General features: G+C 38.1%; 1 protein-coding gene across 35 annotated transcripts in view; it reads left to right on the top strand.

Annotated features, from left to right (window-relative positions):
- Window positions 1–18,234, top strand: part of EPB41 (erythrocyte membrane protein band 4.1) — a 151,721-nt gene that overhangs the window by 73,822 nt on the left and 59,665 nt on the right. For all 35 annotated transcript variants that reach the window (XM_036447578.2, XM_045584945.1, XM_036447570.2 and 32 more), the window contains 3 exons: window positions 4,358–4,433; window positions 5,114–5,332; window positions 16,788–16,875. In XM_036447578.2, coding sequence (XP_036303471.1) covers window positions 4,358–4,433; window positions 5,114–5,332; window positions 16,788–16,875 — 383 coding nt within the window. The remainder of the gene's footprint in view (window positions 1–4,357; window positions 4,434–5,113; window positions 5,333–16,787; window positions 16,876–18,234) is intronic.

Here is an 18,234-nt window from a genome sequence, read left to right as displayed (position 1 = left end):
ACTTTTAATCACCTGGAAACAAATTTTGTTTTATTTGTTACTTAAAAGAAAACACTTTTATTATGGTGAAATGTTTTTCTTTAGATCCTATTTATACAATAATTATACTAGAGGCCCGGTGTACGAAATCTGTGCACGGGGGCGGGGAGGGTCCCCCTCAGCCCAGCCTGCATCCTCCCCAATCTGGGATCCCTCTCACAATCTGGGACTGCTGGTTCCTAACTGCTCACCTGCCTGCTAGCTTGATCACCCCTAACTGCCTCTGCCTGCTTTCCTGGTCGTCCCCAACTGCCCTCCCTGCTGGCCTGGTTGCCCCCAATGGTCCTCCCCCCACTGGCCTGGTCGCCCTAACTGCCCCCCTTCACCACCGCCTGGTCGCCCTAACTGCCCCCCCCCCCTCCACCTCCTGGTTGCCCCTTAACTGCCCCCCTTGTCAGCCTGGTCACCCCTTACTGTCCCCCCTGCCTGCCTGGTTGCCCCTACCTGCCCCCCTCCTCTGCCAGCCTGATCACCCCTCACTGCCCCCCCCCCTGCTGGCCTGGTCATACGCAAGTGCCCCCTGCCCCCGCCAGCCTAGTCACACCCAGTTGCCCCCTCCCCCCCCACAGTCTGGTTGCCCTTACTGCTCCCCTGCTGGCCTGGTCACTCCCAACTGCCCCCCTGCCGGCCTGGTTGCCTCATGCAGCCTGCTGTTTGGTCGTCCATCCTGTTGTTTTAGTTGTGATGGCTCCTGGATTTTTATATATTAAAATTTCTTAAGACAGAGAAATAAAATACTCCTTTGAACTAGCAACTCTTCATATTTGCTTCCAACCTATAAAATTTTGTTTTGAAATGGAAGTCAAAAAAGTACTCAGCATAGCCAAAGCCGGTTTGGCTCAGTGGTAGAGCGTCGGTCTGCTGACTGAAAGGTCCCAGGTTCGATTCCGGTCAAGGGCATGTACCTTGGTTGTGGGCACATCCCCAGTAGGGGGTGTGCAAGAGGCAGCTGGTCGATGTTTCTCTCTCATCGATGTTTCTAGCTCTCTATCTCTCTCCCTTCCTCTCTGTAAGAAATCAATAAAATATATTAAAAAAAAAAAAGTACTCAGCATATTTGAAACATATATAGAAAAACTTAACTCCTAACCCTTTTCAATAAAAATACTTTAATATTCAATTTTACTCAGGAACAAATGATTATACAAGAATACTCTTTAGGAAGAAATGTTAAAAACAGTTTATAATAGGTAGAGAAGAATATCTGGTAGATTATCTTTCTGGCTATAAATTTTTTTTTTTTGCTAAAGAAAAAACTCTTAAGTGTTTGTCATTTTTCTTAAATTACAAAAGAATAAAAAAAATCCTTACTTCAATGTAGGAAAGAAAAACTGTTCCTAAAACAAAGTTTAATAGGGAATCAAAACGTAAGAATTTCATTTAGATATTAATCTATTGCAGAAGTTTTTAAAAAAATATATATTTTATTGGTTTTGGAGAGGAAAGGAGATGGAGAGAGAGATAGAAACATCAATGATGAGAGAGAATCATTGATTAGCTGCCTTCTGCATAACCCCCACTGGGGATTGGGCCTGCAACCCAGGCATGTGCCCTTGAGTGGAATTGAACCTGGGACCCTTCAGTCCACAGCCGAAGCTCTGTACACCGAGCCAAACCAGCTAAGGGCTGCAAAGGTTTTTTAAAATTATTTTTCATCATGCAAGTCATATTTAATCATTGTAAAAAATTTCAACATTATGAAAGTTAATCATGGAAAATGTAAAAGGCCCCTAATCCTGACCTCCAGATTTAAGCACTATTAAATTGGTATAGTCTGTAAGATTTTTTTCTAGGTATATATAAATTTCACCTTTCACAAATACAATTACACTATAAATTGTTACGTATTATATAATGTATGTATTATGCTATATATAGTTTTTAAAATTAATTTTAAAAATAGGCAATATAAAATATATGGTATAAAATTAAAAGATGTAAATGAAATAGTACAAGGTAGATCTCTTCTACCTCTGTCCTTTAACCGATTCCTTGTGTTTTTTTCAGAGATGTTTTGAGTGTATATATGTGCACACAAACATGTATTCTAATATAAGTATGTATTTACATATGTGTGTTTTAATACAAATATGTATTTAACATCTTTTAATATAGGTATTTAATATTTATATGTATTTAATATAAATATGCAACCAGCTCTAGTCATTTTTCTCAGTGGTTGGAGCATAGCCCCAGGGCATATTTCACAGACCTAGAACAAACTCATCAAAAATTCATATGGAATAAAAAAAAAAAAAGACCCTAAATAGCTGCAGCAATCCTGAGAAAGAAGAACAAAGTTGGAGGGATCACAATACAATATATCAAGCTTTATTGCAAAGCCACTGTTCCCAAAACTGCCTGGTACTGGCATAAGAACAGACATATAGACCAATGGAACAGAACAGAGAACCCAGAAATCGACCCAGGCCATTATGTTCAATTAGTATTTGACAAAGGAGGCAAGAGAATACAATGGAGTCAAGATAGTCTCTTCAATAAATGATTGTAGGGAAAATTGGACAGATACATGAAAAAAATTTAAACTAGACCATCAACTTACACCATACACAAAACAAACTCAAAATGGATAAAGGACTTAAACATAAAAATCTTAGAAGAATCCGCAGGCAGCAAAATGTCAGACATATATCAGAGCAGTATCTTTACCGAAACAGCTTCTAGGGCAATAGAAACTAAGGATAAGATAAACTAATGGGTCTACATCAAAATAAAAAGCTTCTGCACAGCAAAAGAAACCAACAAAATAAGAAAGCCAACTGCATGGGAGAACATATTTGCCAATGTTATATCTGATAAAGTTCTAATCTCCAAAATTTATAGAGAACTCATACATCTTAACAAAAGGAAGATAATCCAACTTAAAAAAATTGGCAAAGGACCTAAATAGGCACTTTTCAAAAGTGGATATACAGAAGGCCAAGAGCCATATGAAAACATACTCAAAGTCACTAATCATCCTAGAGATACAAATCAAAATGACAATGAGGCACCATCTCACACCTGTCAAAATGTTTATCATCAACAAATCAACAAATGACAAGTGCTGACAAGGATGTGTAGAAAAAGGAACCCTTGTGCACTGATGGTGGGAATGTAGACTGGTGCAGCCACAGTGGAAAACAGAATGGAGTTTCCTTAAAAAATTAAAAATGGAACTCCCTTTTGACCCAATAATCCCACTTCTAGGAATATAACCAAAAAATCAGAAACACCAATCAGAAAGGATATATGTACCCCTATGTTCATAGTAGCATAATTTACAATAGCTAAGATTTGAAAACAGCCTAAGTGCCCATCAGCAGATGAGTGGATTAGAAAACTGTGGTACATCTACACAATGGAATAATATGTTGCTGTAAATAAGAAAGAACTCTTACCATTCACAACAGTATGGATGGACATGGAGAGCATTTTGCTAAGCAAAATAAGTCAGTCAGAGAAAGATAAATATCACATAATCTCACTCATTTGAGGAATATAATGAACAACATAAACTGATGAACAAAAGTAGATCCAGAGATAGAGAAACGTCAAACAGAACCTCAAACCACAGGGGAGTGTTGGGGGTGTTAAGAGATCAACCAAAGGACTTATATGCATGCATATAAGCATAACCAATGGACACACATTAGGGGAGTGAGGACATGTGCTGGGGGTGGGAGTGGCCGAGGAGAGGTCAATGGGGGGAAAAGAAGATATATGTAATACTTTAAACAATAAAAAATTTTTAAAAGTACTTTATTGCTAAAAAATGCAAACCATAATCTAAACCTGTTGAAAAAAAATGGTGCCAATAGACTTGCTTGATGCGGGGTTGCCACAAACCTTTAATTTGTAAAAACAAAAACACATTATCTACAAAGTATGATAAAGCAAAAGTTCAATAAAATGAGGTATGCCTTTATTGAGAGATGTCATAAGTAATGCTAATGCCAGAAGAGAACATTCATGTATTGTTCATATGACCTCTGAGCACCCATGGTAGTATATAGATCGTATTTTGAAAACTATTGATATAAACATGTCTACCTATAAGATGGTTTCCTTCTTATTATTTTGCATATATATTTTGGTCTTTTGTAAATAAAACTATATTAAATTGAATAAAAAAAAAATTAGACCCTCTGACTTTACCTATTAAGTGGTATCTAAACAAATTTTATAAAAATATCTCATTTACAAAGCATGAATATATTAAACCTCAGGGGGAAAAAAGGAGAAATAGAATATTTTTAGATATTTCTAACAGAAACTTAAGCTTAAGCATAAAATTCTTTTGCATTTACTTTTACAGGTATCCCTTGGAATTTCATATTTAATGTAAAATTTTATCCACCTGACCCGGCACAGTTAACAGAAGATATAACAAGGTAATAGTTAAATATGTAATAAGTAATTCTCATTATTATAAACTCTGGGAATTTTTCTTCAGAAGAATTGAAGGAAAGTGATGAGCTATTAAACATAAGATAAAAAGTTTCTGATCAGATTCTAGTGAAAATGTATCAATAATGTCATCTTTGAATATGAAGGGCAATGTCCACATTTGGCAAAGCAGTGTGAAAAGGCCCAATTTCAGAGCCAAACAGCCTTTATTACTACCTAACATTGAGCAACTTACCTTTTGAGGCTGACTCTTCATCTTATAATCTAGCCATAATTTCCCCTCTCACAAATTATTTTTGTGAAAGTTAGATGAGTAAATATATGTATGGTTCTTACTGCACTCAACAAAACATTAGTTTCTTTACCTCCTTCAGACTTTCCCTCTTTCCTTTCTAAACCTCTTTCCAACTATGACTCCAACATAGCTACAGTTTAAAAACAAACAAACATAGGAATTTTTCAAACACACAGAAAAAAACATAACAGTGCAAGAAGCAACCATAAACCCACTACCTAGATTGAACAATTATTAATATTATTTCATATTAATCAGTTTTTCCCCTCTCTTCTCTTTTTTCTTCTCTCTTCCCTCATCTTCCTTTCTCTCTCTCTTTATTTTGTAATTGTTGCTGACATGGTAACATCTTTTCTCTTTTGGCTATAGGTATTATTTATGTCTTCAACTTCGACAAGACATAGTTGCAGGACGTCTGCCCTGTTCCTTTGCAACGTTAGCATTATTAGGTTCTTACACCATCCAGTCTGAGCTGGGCGATTATGACCCTGAACTCCATGGTCCGGATTATGTTAGTGATTTTAAACTGGCCCCAAATCAGACCAAGGAACTTGAAGAGAAAGTCATGGAACTGCATAAGTCATACAGGTAAATATGTCTCCAGGGTTTGTTCTGTGTTTGTTTTGGCAGTAAGTTTAAACCCTTTACCTGGTCTTAATTTGCTGTTTGCTTTATTGGGAACTGGTGCCATAGAATGAGTCAGCATGAACTCAATTCCCTCCCAGTTTATTAAGTCATTTTAAGTCCTCTGATCGCAGTTTTCTCATCAGAGTAGTGGGTGTTGTATTGTAGGAGAAAATGAAATGAGCTAATATATGTCAAGTCCTAAGCACAGTGTCTCTGGCACATAGTAGGTGCTCAATAAATGGTAGCTATTAATATTCCTAGAGGCCTGGTGCACAAAATTCATGCACTCAAGGGAGGTGGGAGGTCTGCCTGGCCTGCGCCCTCTCGCAGACTAGGAAACCTTGGGAAATGTCTAAGTGACAGCTTAGGTCTGCTCCCCATATGGGCCTAAGCCTAAGCCATTAGTTGGACATCCTTAGTGCTGTCGTGGAGGCGGGAGGTGGGAGAGGTTCTCACCACTGCTGCTGAGCTCGCCAGCCTTGAGCCCAGCTTAGGGCTTCTGGCTGAGCGGCGCTCCCCCTTGTGGGAGCGCACTGACCACCAGGGGGCAGCTCTTGCGTTGAGTGCCTGCCTCATGGTTGTCAGTGCACGTCATAGCATAGCGACCTGTTGTTCTGCTGTTCAGTCGATTTTCATATTAGCCTTTTATTATATATGATTGCTATACCTTATTTTTTCAAATTTTTAACTTATACTATATTAATTGTCTTGAGATTCTAGTGCAGGGTTTCTTAACTTGGGGTCTGTATACATGGATAGACTTCAGAGGGCCCATGAAACCCCCTGGAGGTATTTTTAAAAGTCTTTATTGAAGTTACTGCTTTTCCTCATGGAAATAATTGGTAATGTTGGGAGGTAGCAAAATACATTGATCAAAAGCAAGATTTATGGTCATACTGAGCTGGGTTACATTTTTGGCTCTGGTTGGTCCTGGCCTTGGAGCTTCGGGTCATTCATTTAATGTCTCTGAGCCTGAGGTGTTTTATGTCTGGTGGAGATTATTTACCTCAGAGGAAATAGGGTGGTTGATAGGATCAGGAAAGATAATGTGTGGAAAAACTTAATAACATGTCTTACATAGTAAAAATGTAATAAATGTTAGTTAATATTAAAGTGCCAATATAATTTGTGTTTCTTTCTACCATATATCCCATATTTGACTTGCTATAACTAAATTTTGCAAGCTGCTTTAGCATACTAAGGTGAATGTCTGATCTTGGCCTTGAGTTAGTACCCTGAGTTATGGTTGGCATGAGTAGGTTACAATGTTCCCGAAGTTCACACTGCTGAGAAATCCAGACAAGTATTCTTTCTAGACATTGAGCAATCTTGTTTTACTTGGAGTGGTTCCAATAGGATTGCATGCATTGAGATGCTTTGAGTAAAAGACCTTTAACTCAAGTTACCCCAGATCTGGCTGCCTTATTGCCCCTGTAGTGTACATCAGTCATGAGAACCATAACCCTCATCTCATGGGGTCACCTATTTCCAAAGAAACACGAATATCTAAGATCCCCTAAATATACCATTTTCAACTTGTTAATGATTAGAACTTAAGAATCTTACATTATCCTTAAATATATTTTTAATACTTTTAATTATTTCTGGTTATGATTCTAGAAAATTTTATATGTATAAAATATATATATTTACATACATATATCCTTTCAAAAGCAAATAATAGAAACAATCAGTTAATGTAATTTGATTTGTTAGGATTGTAGGAGAATGCTCTTTTTAGTTTAAAAATATTTTTTATTATTGATAGTATAATCTTGTGCAATCATTAAAATAGTAAAAGAAAACATTTTACTGTTGCTGTGTAGCCAAACAGCAGATGGTGTCAGATTATGATTGATGTCTTAAATCTATCTCTGATGATTTTTTTAAATGTCTGATGATTTTTTTAATGGTTATTTAATCATAATAGAATCTCAGGTTATCCAATGCTTGATTCTCTTATAGCATTGTTACCCAATCATCATCATAACTAGAGGCCCAATGCATGAAATTCGTGCAAGGGGCTCGGCCCTCGCAGCCCTGCCCAGCCGTCACAGTCCAGGCCGGCCTGTGCAGTCCCCACTTCCTCCATAAGGTCATCCGGACAGTCTCACTGCTGTTCGGTCTAATTAGCATATTAGCTCTTTATTATATCCTATTTAATAAAAGAGTAATATGCAAATTGACTGCCACTCCAACACACAAATGGCCGCCCCCATGTAGTTAAAGATGGCTGCTCCCATGTGGATACAAGATGGCCACCACAAGATGGCCAGCAGGGGAGGGTAGTTGTGGGTAATCAGGCCAGCAGGGGACAGCAGTTGGGAGGGACTAGGCCTGCAAGGGAGGGCAGTTGGGGGTGACAAGGCCTTCAGGAGAGAGCAGTTGGGAGGTATGAGGCAGTTGGGGACAATCAGGCCTGCAGGGGATGGCAGTTGGTGGGGATCAGGCCTACAAGGGAGGGCATTTGGGGGGGAACAGGCCTGCAGGGTAGGGCAGTTATGGGGGACCAGACCTGCAGGTAGGGCAGTTGTGGGGTACCAGGTCTACAGGGTTGGGAAGTTGTGTGAGACCAGGCCTGCAGGGTGGTTAGTTGGGGGGAACCAGGTTGGCAGGAGAGAGCAGGGAGGGGCAATCAGGCCAACAGGGGAGAAGTTAGGCGTGAATCAGGCTGGAAGGGGAGTGGTTAGGGGGGTGATCAGTCTGGTAGGCAGAAGCAGTTAGGGGCAATCAGGCAGGCAGGCAGGAGAGTGGTTGGGAGCCCCAGTCCTAGATTGTGAGAGGGATGTCCAACTGTCTGACTGTTCGACTGGGTCTAAACAGGCAGTCAGACATCCCTCGAGTGGATCTCAGATTGCAAAGGGTGCAGGTTGGGCTGAAGACACCGGGTCTCTAGTAGGATTATAAGCAGCTAATTATTGTGTATTATTATGTGCCAGATATTATGCTGAGCACTTTACATACAATATCACATTTAATTTTTTTAAAAAATATATATTTTATTGATTTTTTACAGAGAGGAGGATAGAGGGATAGAGAGCTAGAAACGTTGATGAGAGAGAAACATCGACCAGCTGCCTCTTGCACACCCCCTACCGGGGATGTACCCGCAACCAATGTACATGCCCTTGCCCGGAATCGAACCCGGGACCTTTTAGTCCGCAGGCCAACGCTCTATCCACTGAGCCAAACTGGCCTTGGCTAAAAATTTTCTTGATGAGGAAGTAAAAAAGTATTAATTTTATTAAATCTTAAGTACATTTCTATGTAATATTCTTTGTGGTTAGATAGGACCCACACACAAAGCAGTTCTGCTCTATACTGAGGTACAATAGTTGTCTTGAGGAAAGCATCTGCATAATTGTTTTTAGTTGTGAGCTGAATTAGCCACTTTCTAAAAAAAATCTTCACCTGAGGATATTTTTTCCATTGATCTTTAGAGAATTCAAGAGAGGGAAGAGGGAAGGAGAAAAGGAAGGAGGGAAAGAGGAGGGAGGGAAAAAATGAGGGAGGGTGGAATGGAGGGAGAGGGAGGCAAGAGACATATTGACTGGTTGTCTCCTCATACGCCCCAACTGGGCCGGGATCAAACCTGCGTACAAATCACAACCCTTTGGCCCAAGGACTAACTTGCTAGCCACTGACCAAACTGGACAGATCTGGCCACCTTTTTTTGAACACAATTTTTACTTGAAAAAATTACTATGACCCTAGCTGTGTTTGCTTAGTGGATAGAGCGTTGACCTGCAGACTAAATGGCCCCAGGCTCAATTATAGTCAAGGACACATGCCCAGATTGTGGGCTTGATCCCCAGTAGGTGGCATAAAGGAGGCAGCCAGTCAGTGATTCTCATCATTGATGTTTCTATCTCTCCCTCTCCCTTCTTCTCTGAAATCAATAAAAATATATTTTTTAAAATGACTGTTTAGCCGGGACCGGTTTGGCTCAATGGATAGAGCGTCGGCTTGGGGACTGAAGGGTCCCAGGTTCGATTCTGGTCAAGGGCATGTACCTTGGTTGCGGGTATATCCCCTGTAGGGGGTGTGCAAGAGGCAGCTGATCGATTACACTCTCTCATCGATGTTTCTAACTCTCTGTCTCTCTCCGTTCCTCTCTGTACAAAAATCAATAAAATATTTAAAAAAAAATGACTGTGTTTATTCAGACTTGCTTATTTGGAAGACATTTTCTTAAAAGTGAAGAGAGCCAATACATTTAGGATTAGTAAACAACTGATAGTATTTGTTGCTCATGATAAAATTCAAGCTTTCAAGTGAAAATTGGAATTTTGGAAAACTTGTATTTGCCACTATGATCTTGACAATTTCCAAATACTTAAAGGCTATTCTGAGGAAGTTGTGGTGATTTTAATAAATGTGATTTTTGCCAAAACCGGTTTGGCTCAGTGGTAGAGCGTTGGTCTGCGGACTGAAGGGTCCCAGGTTCGATTCCGGTCAGGGGCATGTATGTTGGTTGCGGGCACATCCCTGGTGGGGGGTGTGCAGAAGGCAGCTGGTTGATGTTTCTCTCTCATCGATGTTTCTCGCTCTCTATCTCTCTCCCTTCCTCTCTGTAAAAAATCAATAAAATATATTTAAAAAATAATAAAAATAAATGTGATTTTTTAAAATATCATACACTGAAATGTGTCAACATTTGGAAAATATGCATTATTACTCAATGAACCAATGTTTTTCAGATATGAAGTGCATGATGTAAATCATGCATGGGTAAAAAAGGTCCATTTAAATGCAAAATAGGTCAAAGTAACACAGTATAAAAATTCATTGATATGTTTTCAGATTTCGTATTGCAACTAACCTTTAAGAAACTTCCATTGTTGGGTTTTGGTGTAGTATCAAAGACGATTATTTAAAATTATAAATTCTTTTCTAACTATGTGTCTTTGTAGACACATATTATATCATATATTATGTCATATATTATAACGAAGTCAATTTATTACAACAGATTGAATGCATAAGTGGATAAGAGAATCTAGATATTTAAAAAATTTGTAAATATGTAAAACAGTATTCTTTTTTTTACTGTCTTTTTAGAAAATATTATTTTTCACACAAAAAGTTATGTTAAAATATGAGTTTAGTGTTATTTAAAGATTTAATAAATATAAATTTTTGTTAGTTGTAATTTTTAATATAGTAAATATTACTAGACATAAACCACATAAAGCAGCAATTTTCAGCCTTTTCATCTTATGTCACATAAACTAATTACTCAAATTCTGTAGCACAAAAATATAGGTATACTTTTGATTCATTCACACTGGACTGCTGTTGGCTATTGTGCTGTGTGTGTTTTTTAATTTTACAATCTAAGGGAAAAGAGGTCAACTATAGCATGTTTTAAAAATTCTTTGCTTCTGATTTACAAGAGTTTTGATTCATTTAGTTTGACAAATTAAAGAACTTCAAGTTATTTTAGTAACAAAATATGTTAGGCTTAAACCTGGTTGAAAATCACTGACATAAAGGAAAGCTTTTTGGAGTCCTCCATAATAGTTAAGAGAATGAAGGGATCCTGAGGTAAAGAAGTTTTTGATAACCACTGAGTTAGGTAATAAGACAGAGCATGGACTCTGGAGTCAGGCTTTCTTACTCTGAATTCAGACACATTCCTTATTAGCTTTGTGATTCTGAGTAAGTTGCCTAAGTGTAATATTCTGATCTCAAAAATATAGGTGATAATGTGAATTTTATGATTGTTAAACCATAGAGTTCATTAAAGTGCTTAGTATAATGATTAGTATACAGTGAGAATTCAGATGTTTGCTAGGATAATGGTAATTCTTGTCCCTATTTTATGTGATGAATATGAGTTTGGGTTTAGAGGACACCTCTTTGGAACTTAACAGAATTTAAGTCCCAAAAGGTGAAATGATCTGAGGATCAATGGATATGGTTCAGTTGATGTTCTGTTAGGTACACAGGTAGATTGAGCAATATTGGATCTTCATATCTAGAACATTTTGCAGCCTGTCATCTTGGAATTTACTTCCTCCTTTTTAGAACAATTTGTAACCCTCACAAACAGAAAGCCAATTGATTATATATAGAGGGTTTGTTTTTTGTTTTGTTAATCCTTACCCGAGGATATTTTTTCCATTGATTTTTTTTTTTAGAGAATGAAAGAGAAGGGGAGAGATACAGAGAGAGAAACATCAATGTGAGAGGGCCGGGGATCAAGCTGCCACTGAGGTACATGCCCTTGATCAGAATCGAACTGGGGACCCTTCAGTCTGCAGGTCAGTGCTCTCTCCACTGAGCCAAACCATCTAGGGTCAAATGAGGATTTTAATGATGTCCAACAACATGACATTTTAACCAATCCAAAGAAACTTCAGCTTGGACAGAAGCATCTACTAGGCATGGAAAAGCACAATTGCCACCCTGCTCCTCAGATAAGGCAGAGATAGCCACTTACATGGAACTCTTAGTAATGGCCATATGCCCAGACAGAGACTTTGAAGCTATAATTAACACTTTAAATTTACACGAACACATCAAGCTTTAAAAATTAATTGCCCTCCATTTATGGATAGTAGTTGTCCCCCTTAATTATTTGAAATTACAGTCCTTAATTAAGAGATGTAAGAAACATTATTAAATGTCTGTCACATAACACTGGAACTCACTGAATGGCTATATTTCCTGAACCCACTTGCTCAAAATAAATACAGGGAAACTTTGTTCTAACTTTTCTTTTTAATGAGCAAGAGTTAACCAGTGCCACAGCTTCCTGGTTAGGCACTTTGTAGGCGGCAGTACTTTCAAGAAGTAAATTATTAGGTGGTATTTAATAAATTCATGAAATTCTCTGAATGGTTTAGAGATACCTAATCTCTTTCCAGCTAACTTGTTATTACTTTCAAGAGTCTTAGAAAACCTGGGAAAAGCCGAAACCGGTTTGGCTCAGTGGATGGAGCGTCGGTCTGTGGACTGAAAGGTCCCGGGTTCAATTCCGGTCAGGGTCATGTGCCTTGGTTGCAGGCACATCCCCAGTGGGGGGTGGGGGTGGGGTCCAAGAGGCAGCTGATCAATGATTCTCTCTCATCGATGTTTCTAACTCTCTATCCCTCTCTCTTCCTCTCTGTAAAAAATCAATAAAATAGCTGAAACCGGTTTGGCTCAGTGGTAGAGCGTCGGCCTGCGGTCTGAAAGGTCCCGGATTCAATTCTGGTCAAGGGCATGTACATTGGTTGCGGGCACATCCCCGGTATGGGGTGTGCAAGAGGCAGCTGGTATATATTTCTCTCTCATCGACATTTCTAGCTCTCTATCTCTCTCCCTTCCTCTCTGTAAAAAATCAATAAAAATATATTTTAAAAAAATCAATAAAATATATTTTAAAAAGAAAAGAAAAAAAGAAAACCTGGGAAAAGCCATGATCTTTAAAAAATTAAGTTAAAAATACTTTAAGTTTGATATATGTTATTACATTTAGAAAATGTTGTATTTACATGCACAGATGTCTGTGGATGGTGGGATTATAGGAGATTTTTTCCCCTGTGTTCCTAATGATACTTTCCAAATTTTATACGATGAACATATATGGTTTTTATAATCAGAAAATGCTTCCTCAAACAATTTTGTTTTAAAACCAATAGGTGGGACAGAGCAAGATAGTCATACGTGCCAAAGGGCAGGCTGGCTAGTGATATTCAGGCCTAAGCAGGGTGGGGAGAGTGTTCATGGGGATGAGTGTGCAGCCTGGCATGAAAAGTCAGAGCTCATATAGAATGAAGAAATCTGTCAAGCTGAAACCGGTTGGCTCAGTGGATAGAGCATCAGTCTGTGGGCTGAAAGATCCCAGGTTCGATTCCGGTCAAGAGCATGTACCTTGGTTGCAGGCACATCCCCAGAAGTGGGTGTGCAGGAGGCAGCTGGTCGATGTTTCTCATCGATGTTTCTAGTTCTCTATCCCTCTCCCTTCTCTGTGTAAAAAATGAATAAAATATATATTTAAAAATAAATAAATAATTTTTAAAGAAGTCTGTCATATGTTAGTTGGTAAAGCAGAATGAGAAAGGCATCCACATGGGCTAAGACCTGCATCGGGTGGAAGGCACCCATCAGGGTGGTACCTGATACAGGGTGGTGAAGCCTGAGTAGGATGAAGGAGATGGCCATGGCTGTAGCCAGTCTGGCTCAGTGAATAGAGTGTAGGCCTGCAGACTAAATGATTCTGGTCAAGGGCACATGCCTGGGTTGTGGTCTCCATCCCCAGTAGGAGGTGTGCAGGAGGCAGCTGATCAATGATTCTCTTTCATCTTCCAAAGGTTAAGATTATGAAACAAAGATTAAGGAACTGTTCCAGACTGAAGAAGACTAAAGAGACATGTACTAAATGAAACTGTGATGCTAATCTAGATCCTTTTACTATACATTTTTGAAACTGGCTAACCTTGAATGGAGTCTAGGGGTTAGATGGCAGTATGTATTAATATTTCCTGCCCGGCCATTGTGGCTCAGTGATTGAGTATCAACCTATGAACCATGAGGTCACAGTTCCATTCCTGGTCAGGGCACATGCCCAGGTTGCAGGCTCAATCCCTAGTAGGGGGTGTGCTGGAGCAGCCAATCGATGATTCTCCATCATCATTGATGTTTCTATCTCTCTTCCTCTCCCTTCCTCTCTGAAATCAATAAGAATATATTTTAGAAAATATTTCCTAGTTTTGACATAACTATATTGAGGTTATGTAGGAGAAAGTCCTTGTTTGTAGGAATTACATACTAAAATATTTGGAAGTGATGGGTCATCAGGTTGACAATTTACTCTCACGGTTCAGGAAAATATTACTTGTAATTATAGGTAATTTTTAAAATTTTATTTTTCAATTACAGTTTACATTCAGCATTACCTTGTATTAGTTTTCATGTTATAGGTAACTTTTAAGTTTAAGTGTGTTTCAAAATTTTTAAATTATATTATTTTAAACTAACAGGAAAATTATATATTTTTATTTATTTTATTTTTTAAAATATATATTTATTGATTTCAGAGTGGAGAGATAGAAACATCAATGATGAGAGGAATCATTGATTGGCTGACTCCCTCCCCCTCCCCTCACTTCGCCCCCCCTGCCCCAGGCGTGTGCCCTTGACTGGAATCCAACCTGTGCCCCTTCAATCCACAGGCTGACACTCTATCCACTGAGCCAAACCGGCTAGGGTGGAATGTTATACATTTAAATTTAAAGAACTCTTCTTACTACCTGCCCATAATACTCTTTTAAAGCATGCTTACTCAGAAAAGCATTTTACCACATAGTTTGAAATTTAAATCTGTACTCAAGTTGATCAACCCCATTATTGTCCCTTAGAGTTGGTGGAGGAGTGAGTATAGGGAAGATTTTATCGTAATTGTTTTAAAATTTGTCTTCAAATTCAAGTGGTCAAAATTATTTCTCTTTTATGAGCTGCATAAGGTATATCACTGTTGCAATAAAAAAATTTAAACATTTATATTTTATAAAGCAGTTTCACAACCATTACCTGATTTTGTCCTACGAGTCACATTCATTCAGCAAAGAAAAAAGTAATTATTGTATTGATTTTGATTTTATAGTTCAGATATTGAAGAAGACACTAGGTCACTACTTTTTCAGTGTAGGAGTCAGGATTCCAATTCAAGCAATATATAATAACGAGTCCTAACTAAATCCTGCTGCCTTAAACAAGGAGTCGTAACTTGCCCATGACTATGTGATCCCTCAGGGCCTTTTTTTTTTCTTTTTTTTTTTTTTCCATCAGCAAAATGAAAGTGTTGAATTCTGCAATGTTCAAGCTCCATAGTCTTAGAATTCGCCCAGCCGGGTTAGTTTAGCGATTGAGTGATTGAGCATCGACCCAGGAACCAAGAGGTCACTGATTCTATTGTGGTCAGGGCATAAGCCCTGGTTGCACTGGATCCTCAGTAGGAGCATGCAGGAGGCAGCCAATTGAGATTCTCTTTCATCATTAATGTTTCTATCTCTTTCTCCCTCTCCCTTTCTCTCTGAAATACATAAAAACATATACACTGAGTGGCCAGATTATTATGATCTCCGAATGCATAATAATCTGGCTACTCAGTGTATATTTTAAAAATCCTAAAATTCAAGTCATTGATAATAGTAAAAACCATGAAATGACTCATATCTATAAAAGTACATAACTTATGTGGGGTGGAAAAACTATAAAACTTTCCTATGGTTTTTAATGACTTTGACTATACAGATTTGTAAATGTCTTAATTTTCTTTTCTCCAATTTCAGATCCATTAATAAATAGAATTCAGGTGTGACAGTGTAGTGCTTGTGAAAAGCAATTGATTCAGGGAGGCTGTGACATGAACAATTCTTCTCCCCTCTCCTGAGATTTTGTTTTGTTTTGTTCTGTTTTTTTTTTTTGTTGTTGTTTTGTTTTGTTTTGTTCCAAGGAACCCTTTGTTCTTTTTAATGAGGGTAAAGACAGATGTGTTTGAAAGAGACTTTTCCTCCTGTTAAATGAATAGGCCACTGCTGCTTTGTATAGCTCAAGGCAGTCTTATGGGAAACAGGCACTTCCATGATTTTTGTTTGGGGTTGTGGGTGCATTGTTGTTGCTGTGAAGTTATATTTGATTGGTCTGAATTGTGCAGCACTAGGCATGATATCTTTCTCTTCAACATAACTGCTCATGAGATCTTTTTTTGGGGGGGAAAAGGAAGTTAAAAAGGAGAAGGAAAGACCATCACAGTGAGTGTTTAGGCAGTGAGACTGATTGTTTTCAAATTCATTATATGCCTAGTAATGAAGATACCTTAATAACAGAGAAAGCAGCTCCATTATCTACATGCTTCTATTAACCAATTTATTTTGTTTAGATCAGTGGGCAGGAACACCATCTGTTAGAATTTTTTTTTTTTTTTTCATCAAGCCTGTCCTCATTAAGAGTCTCCAGTTAAGTAACTTCAGCTGCCCTTCTGTTTAATTTTCATAGTAACTCAATTCAGGGGTATGTAGAGAAAAGAGCAGCTAAGAAGATATTGTAAGTTGTACCATGCCCTCAGAGGATTTAATTTAGTCACCCCTTTAGCAAGAAAAATTAGTGGGAGGAGTTTATGTGTGTAGGGAAAAAGGCTGAGGAGAGGAAGGGGCAGAACTGATGATGGATGAGGCTGCTTTAAGGAAATTGTTTAGTAGGATTTTTTTCCTTTTTTTTTTTTTTTTTCCTGATAGCTTTTTGGTGGACTTTCTGTTGTTCTAAGATCTCTTGTTTTAAGAATAATTTTCCATAATATTCTTCTTTCAGAACTATGACCTATACTTACATATTGGTATATGTTTATATAAAATACAATTATACAAATGTTACTGCAAATGTTGACACTGTGACACTGAAAGAGTTTTAAATTTGTATTCTTTCAAAGGTCCATGACTCCAGCTCAAGCTGACCTGGAATTCCTTGAGAATGCCAAAAAGTTGTCTATGTATGGTGTTGACCTTCATAAAGCAAAGGTAATAACTTTGGCCTTTATTAACATGCATGTATCAGACCTGTGCCATATAATACTTCTCACCAACCTTTATCTGGGGTTATTATTATAAAACATTCTAAAGAAAGAAAAATTCTTGTTAGACTTTTAAGTCTATGAATTGAATCAATCAAGTGTATAAAGTATTAAAATGAATTGCCCCTTTGTAATTCCACCAGTAGAATTCAAGTTTCGCATCCAAGTTATCAAAATATTTAACACCTAGAGCAAAAGAAATTGTTTTCCTAAAATACAGATATGTTTGAAAATGTTGCATGGCATCCGCGTATGTTTCACAGCCAATGGGTTGCAGGTTTGATCTCTAATAGGGGAGCTGCAGGAGGCAGCCAGTCAATGATTCTATCTTGATGTTCTCTCTCTCTCTCTCTCTCTCTCTCTCTCTCTCTCTCTCTCTTTCTCTCTCTGAAATAAATATATATATATATATATATATATATATATATATATATATATATATATATAAAAAGTTAATTGTGCATTCTCTTGCAATCCTGTTCCACTCAGGGGATGTTGGAGAGTTTTGGTTTTGGCCTGATCCCTGCAGGCCAGGCCGAGGTTACCCCACCAGTACCTCCGTGCACCTCTAGTATGCATATATGATCTTTGGTTAATCTCTTCTCCCCCCCCCCCCCCCCCCCCCCCCGCCGCGCCCCCCCCCCCCTTCCCTCTGAGATTCATCAGTCTATTCCATGTTTCTATGCCTGTGGTTTCTGTTCCTGTGTTGAGCATCTGCCCTCTGGTGGTCAGTGTGTGTCATAGCTACTAGCGGCAGGTCACTTAGGCTTTATATCTATACTTATAATAGCCTAGGACCTTCACGACCTAAACGACCAGATGGACAACCAGTCACCAGAAAGTGCATGGTGCACCTCTTGGTCCCTCCCCCACGGAGTAACCATTATTACTGATTACTGTTAAAGAGTGTGGGAAGAGAGGGTAGAGTTTTACTTTTATTTTACATACTTCTATATTTGAATTTTTTACATGCATGTATTAGTTTAGTGATATATAAATGTTTTTAAAAATTCATGTTTATTATAATTGGAAAATATAGAAAGCTAAAATGAAATTTTTCTTATAATTGTACCAATTAAAGAATACCATTGTTAATGTTTTGCTATATTCATCTTTCTTCTCTCTCTATATTTTTTATATTGTTGTGATCAAATATATGCAGCTTTTACCTGCTTTATTTTACTGAACATTATAACAATTTTCCCGTTTATCTCCCAATTCTTCGTAATTATTTTAATGGTCACATCGTATTGCACCAAAGGATGGGCAATAATTTAACCCTGGAGGTTGGGTGCTTAGGTTATAT

This window comes from Pipistrellus kuhlii, unplaced genomic scaffold (assembly GCF_014108245.1).
Source record: "Pipistrellus kuhlii isolate mPipKuh1 unplaced genomic scaffold, mPipKuh1.p scaffold_m20_p_2, whole genome shotgun sequence".
Taxonomy (NCBI): Eukaryota; Metazoa; Chordata; class Mammalia; order Chiroptera; family Vespertilionidae; genus Pipistrellus; species Pipistrellus kuhlii.
The sequence above is the reverse complement of the archived record's forward strand: the minus strand, read 5'-3'. Positions and strand labels throughout refer to the sequence as shown.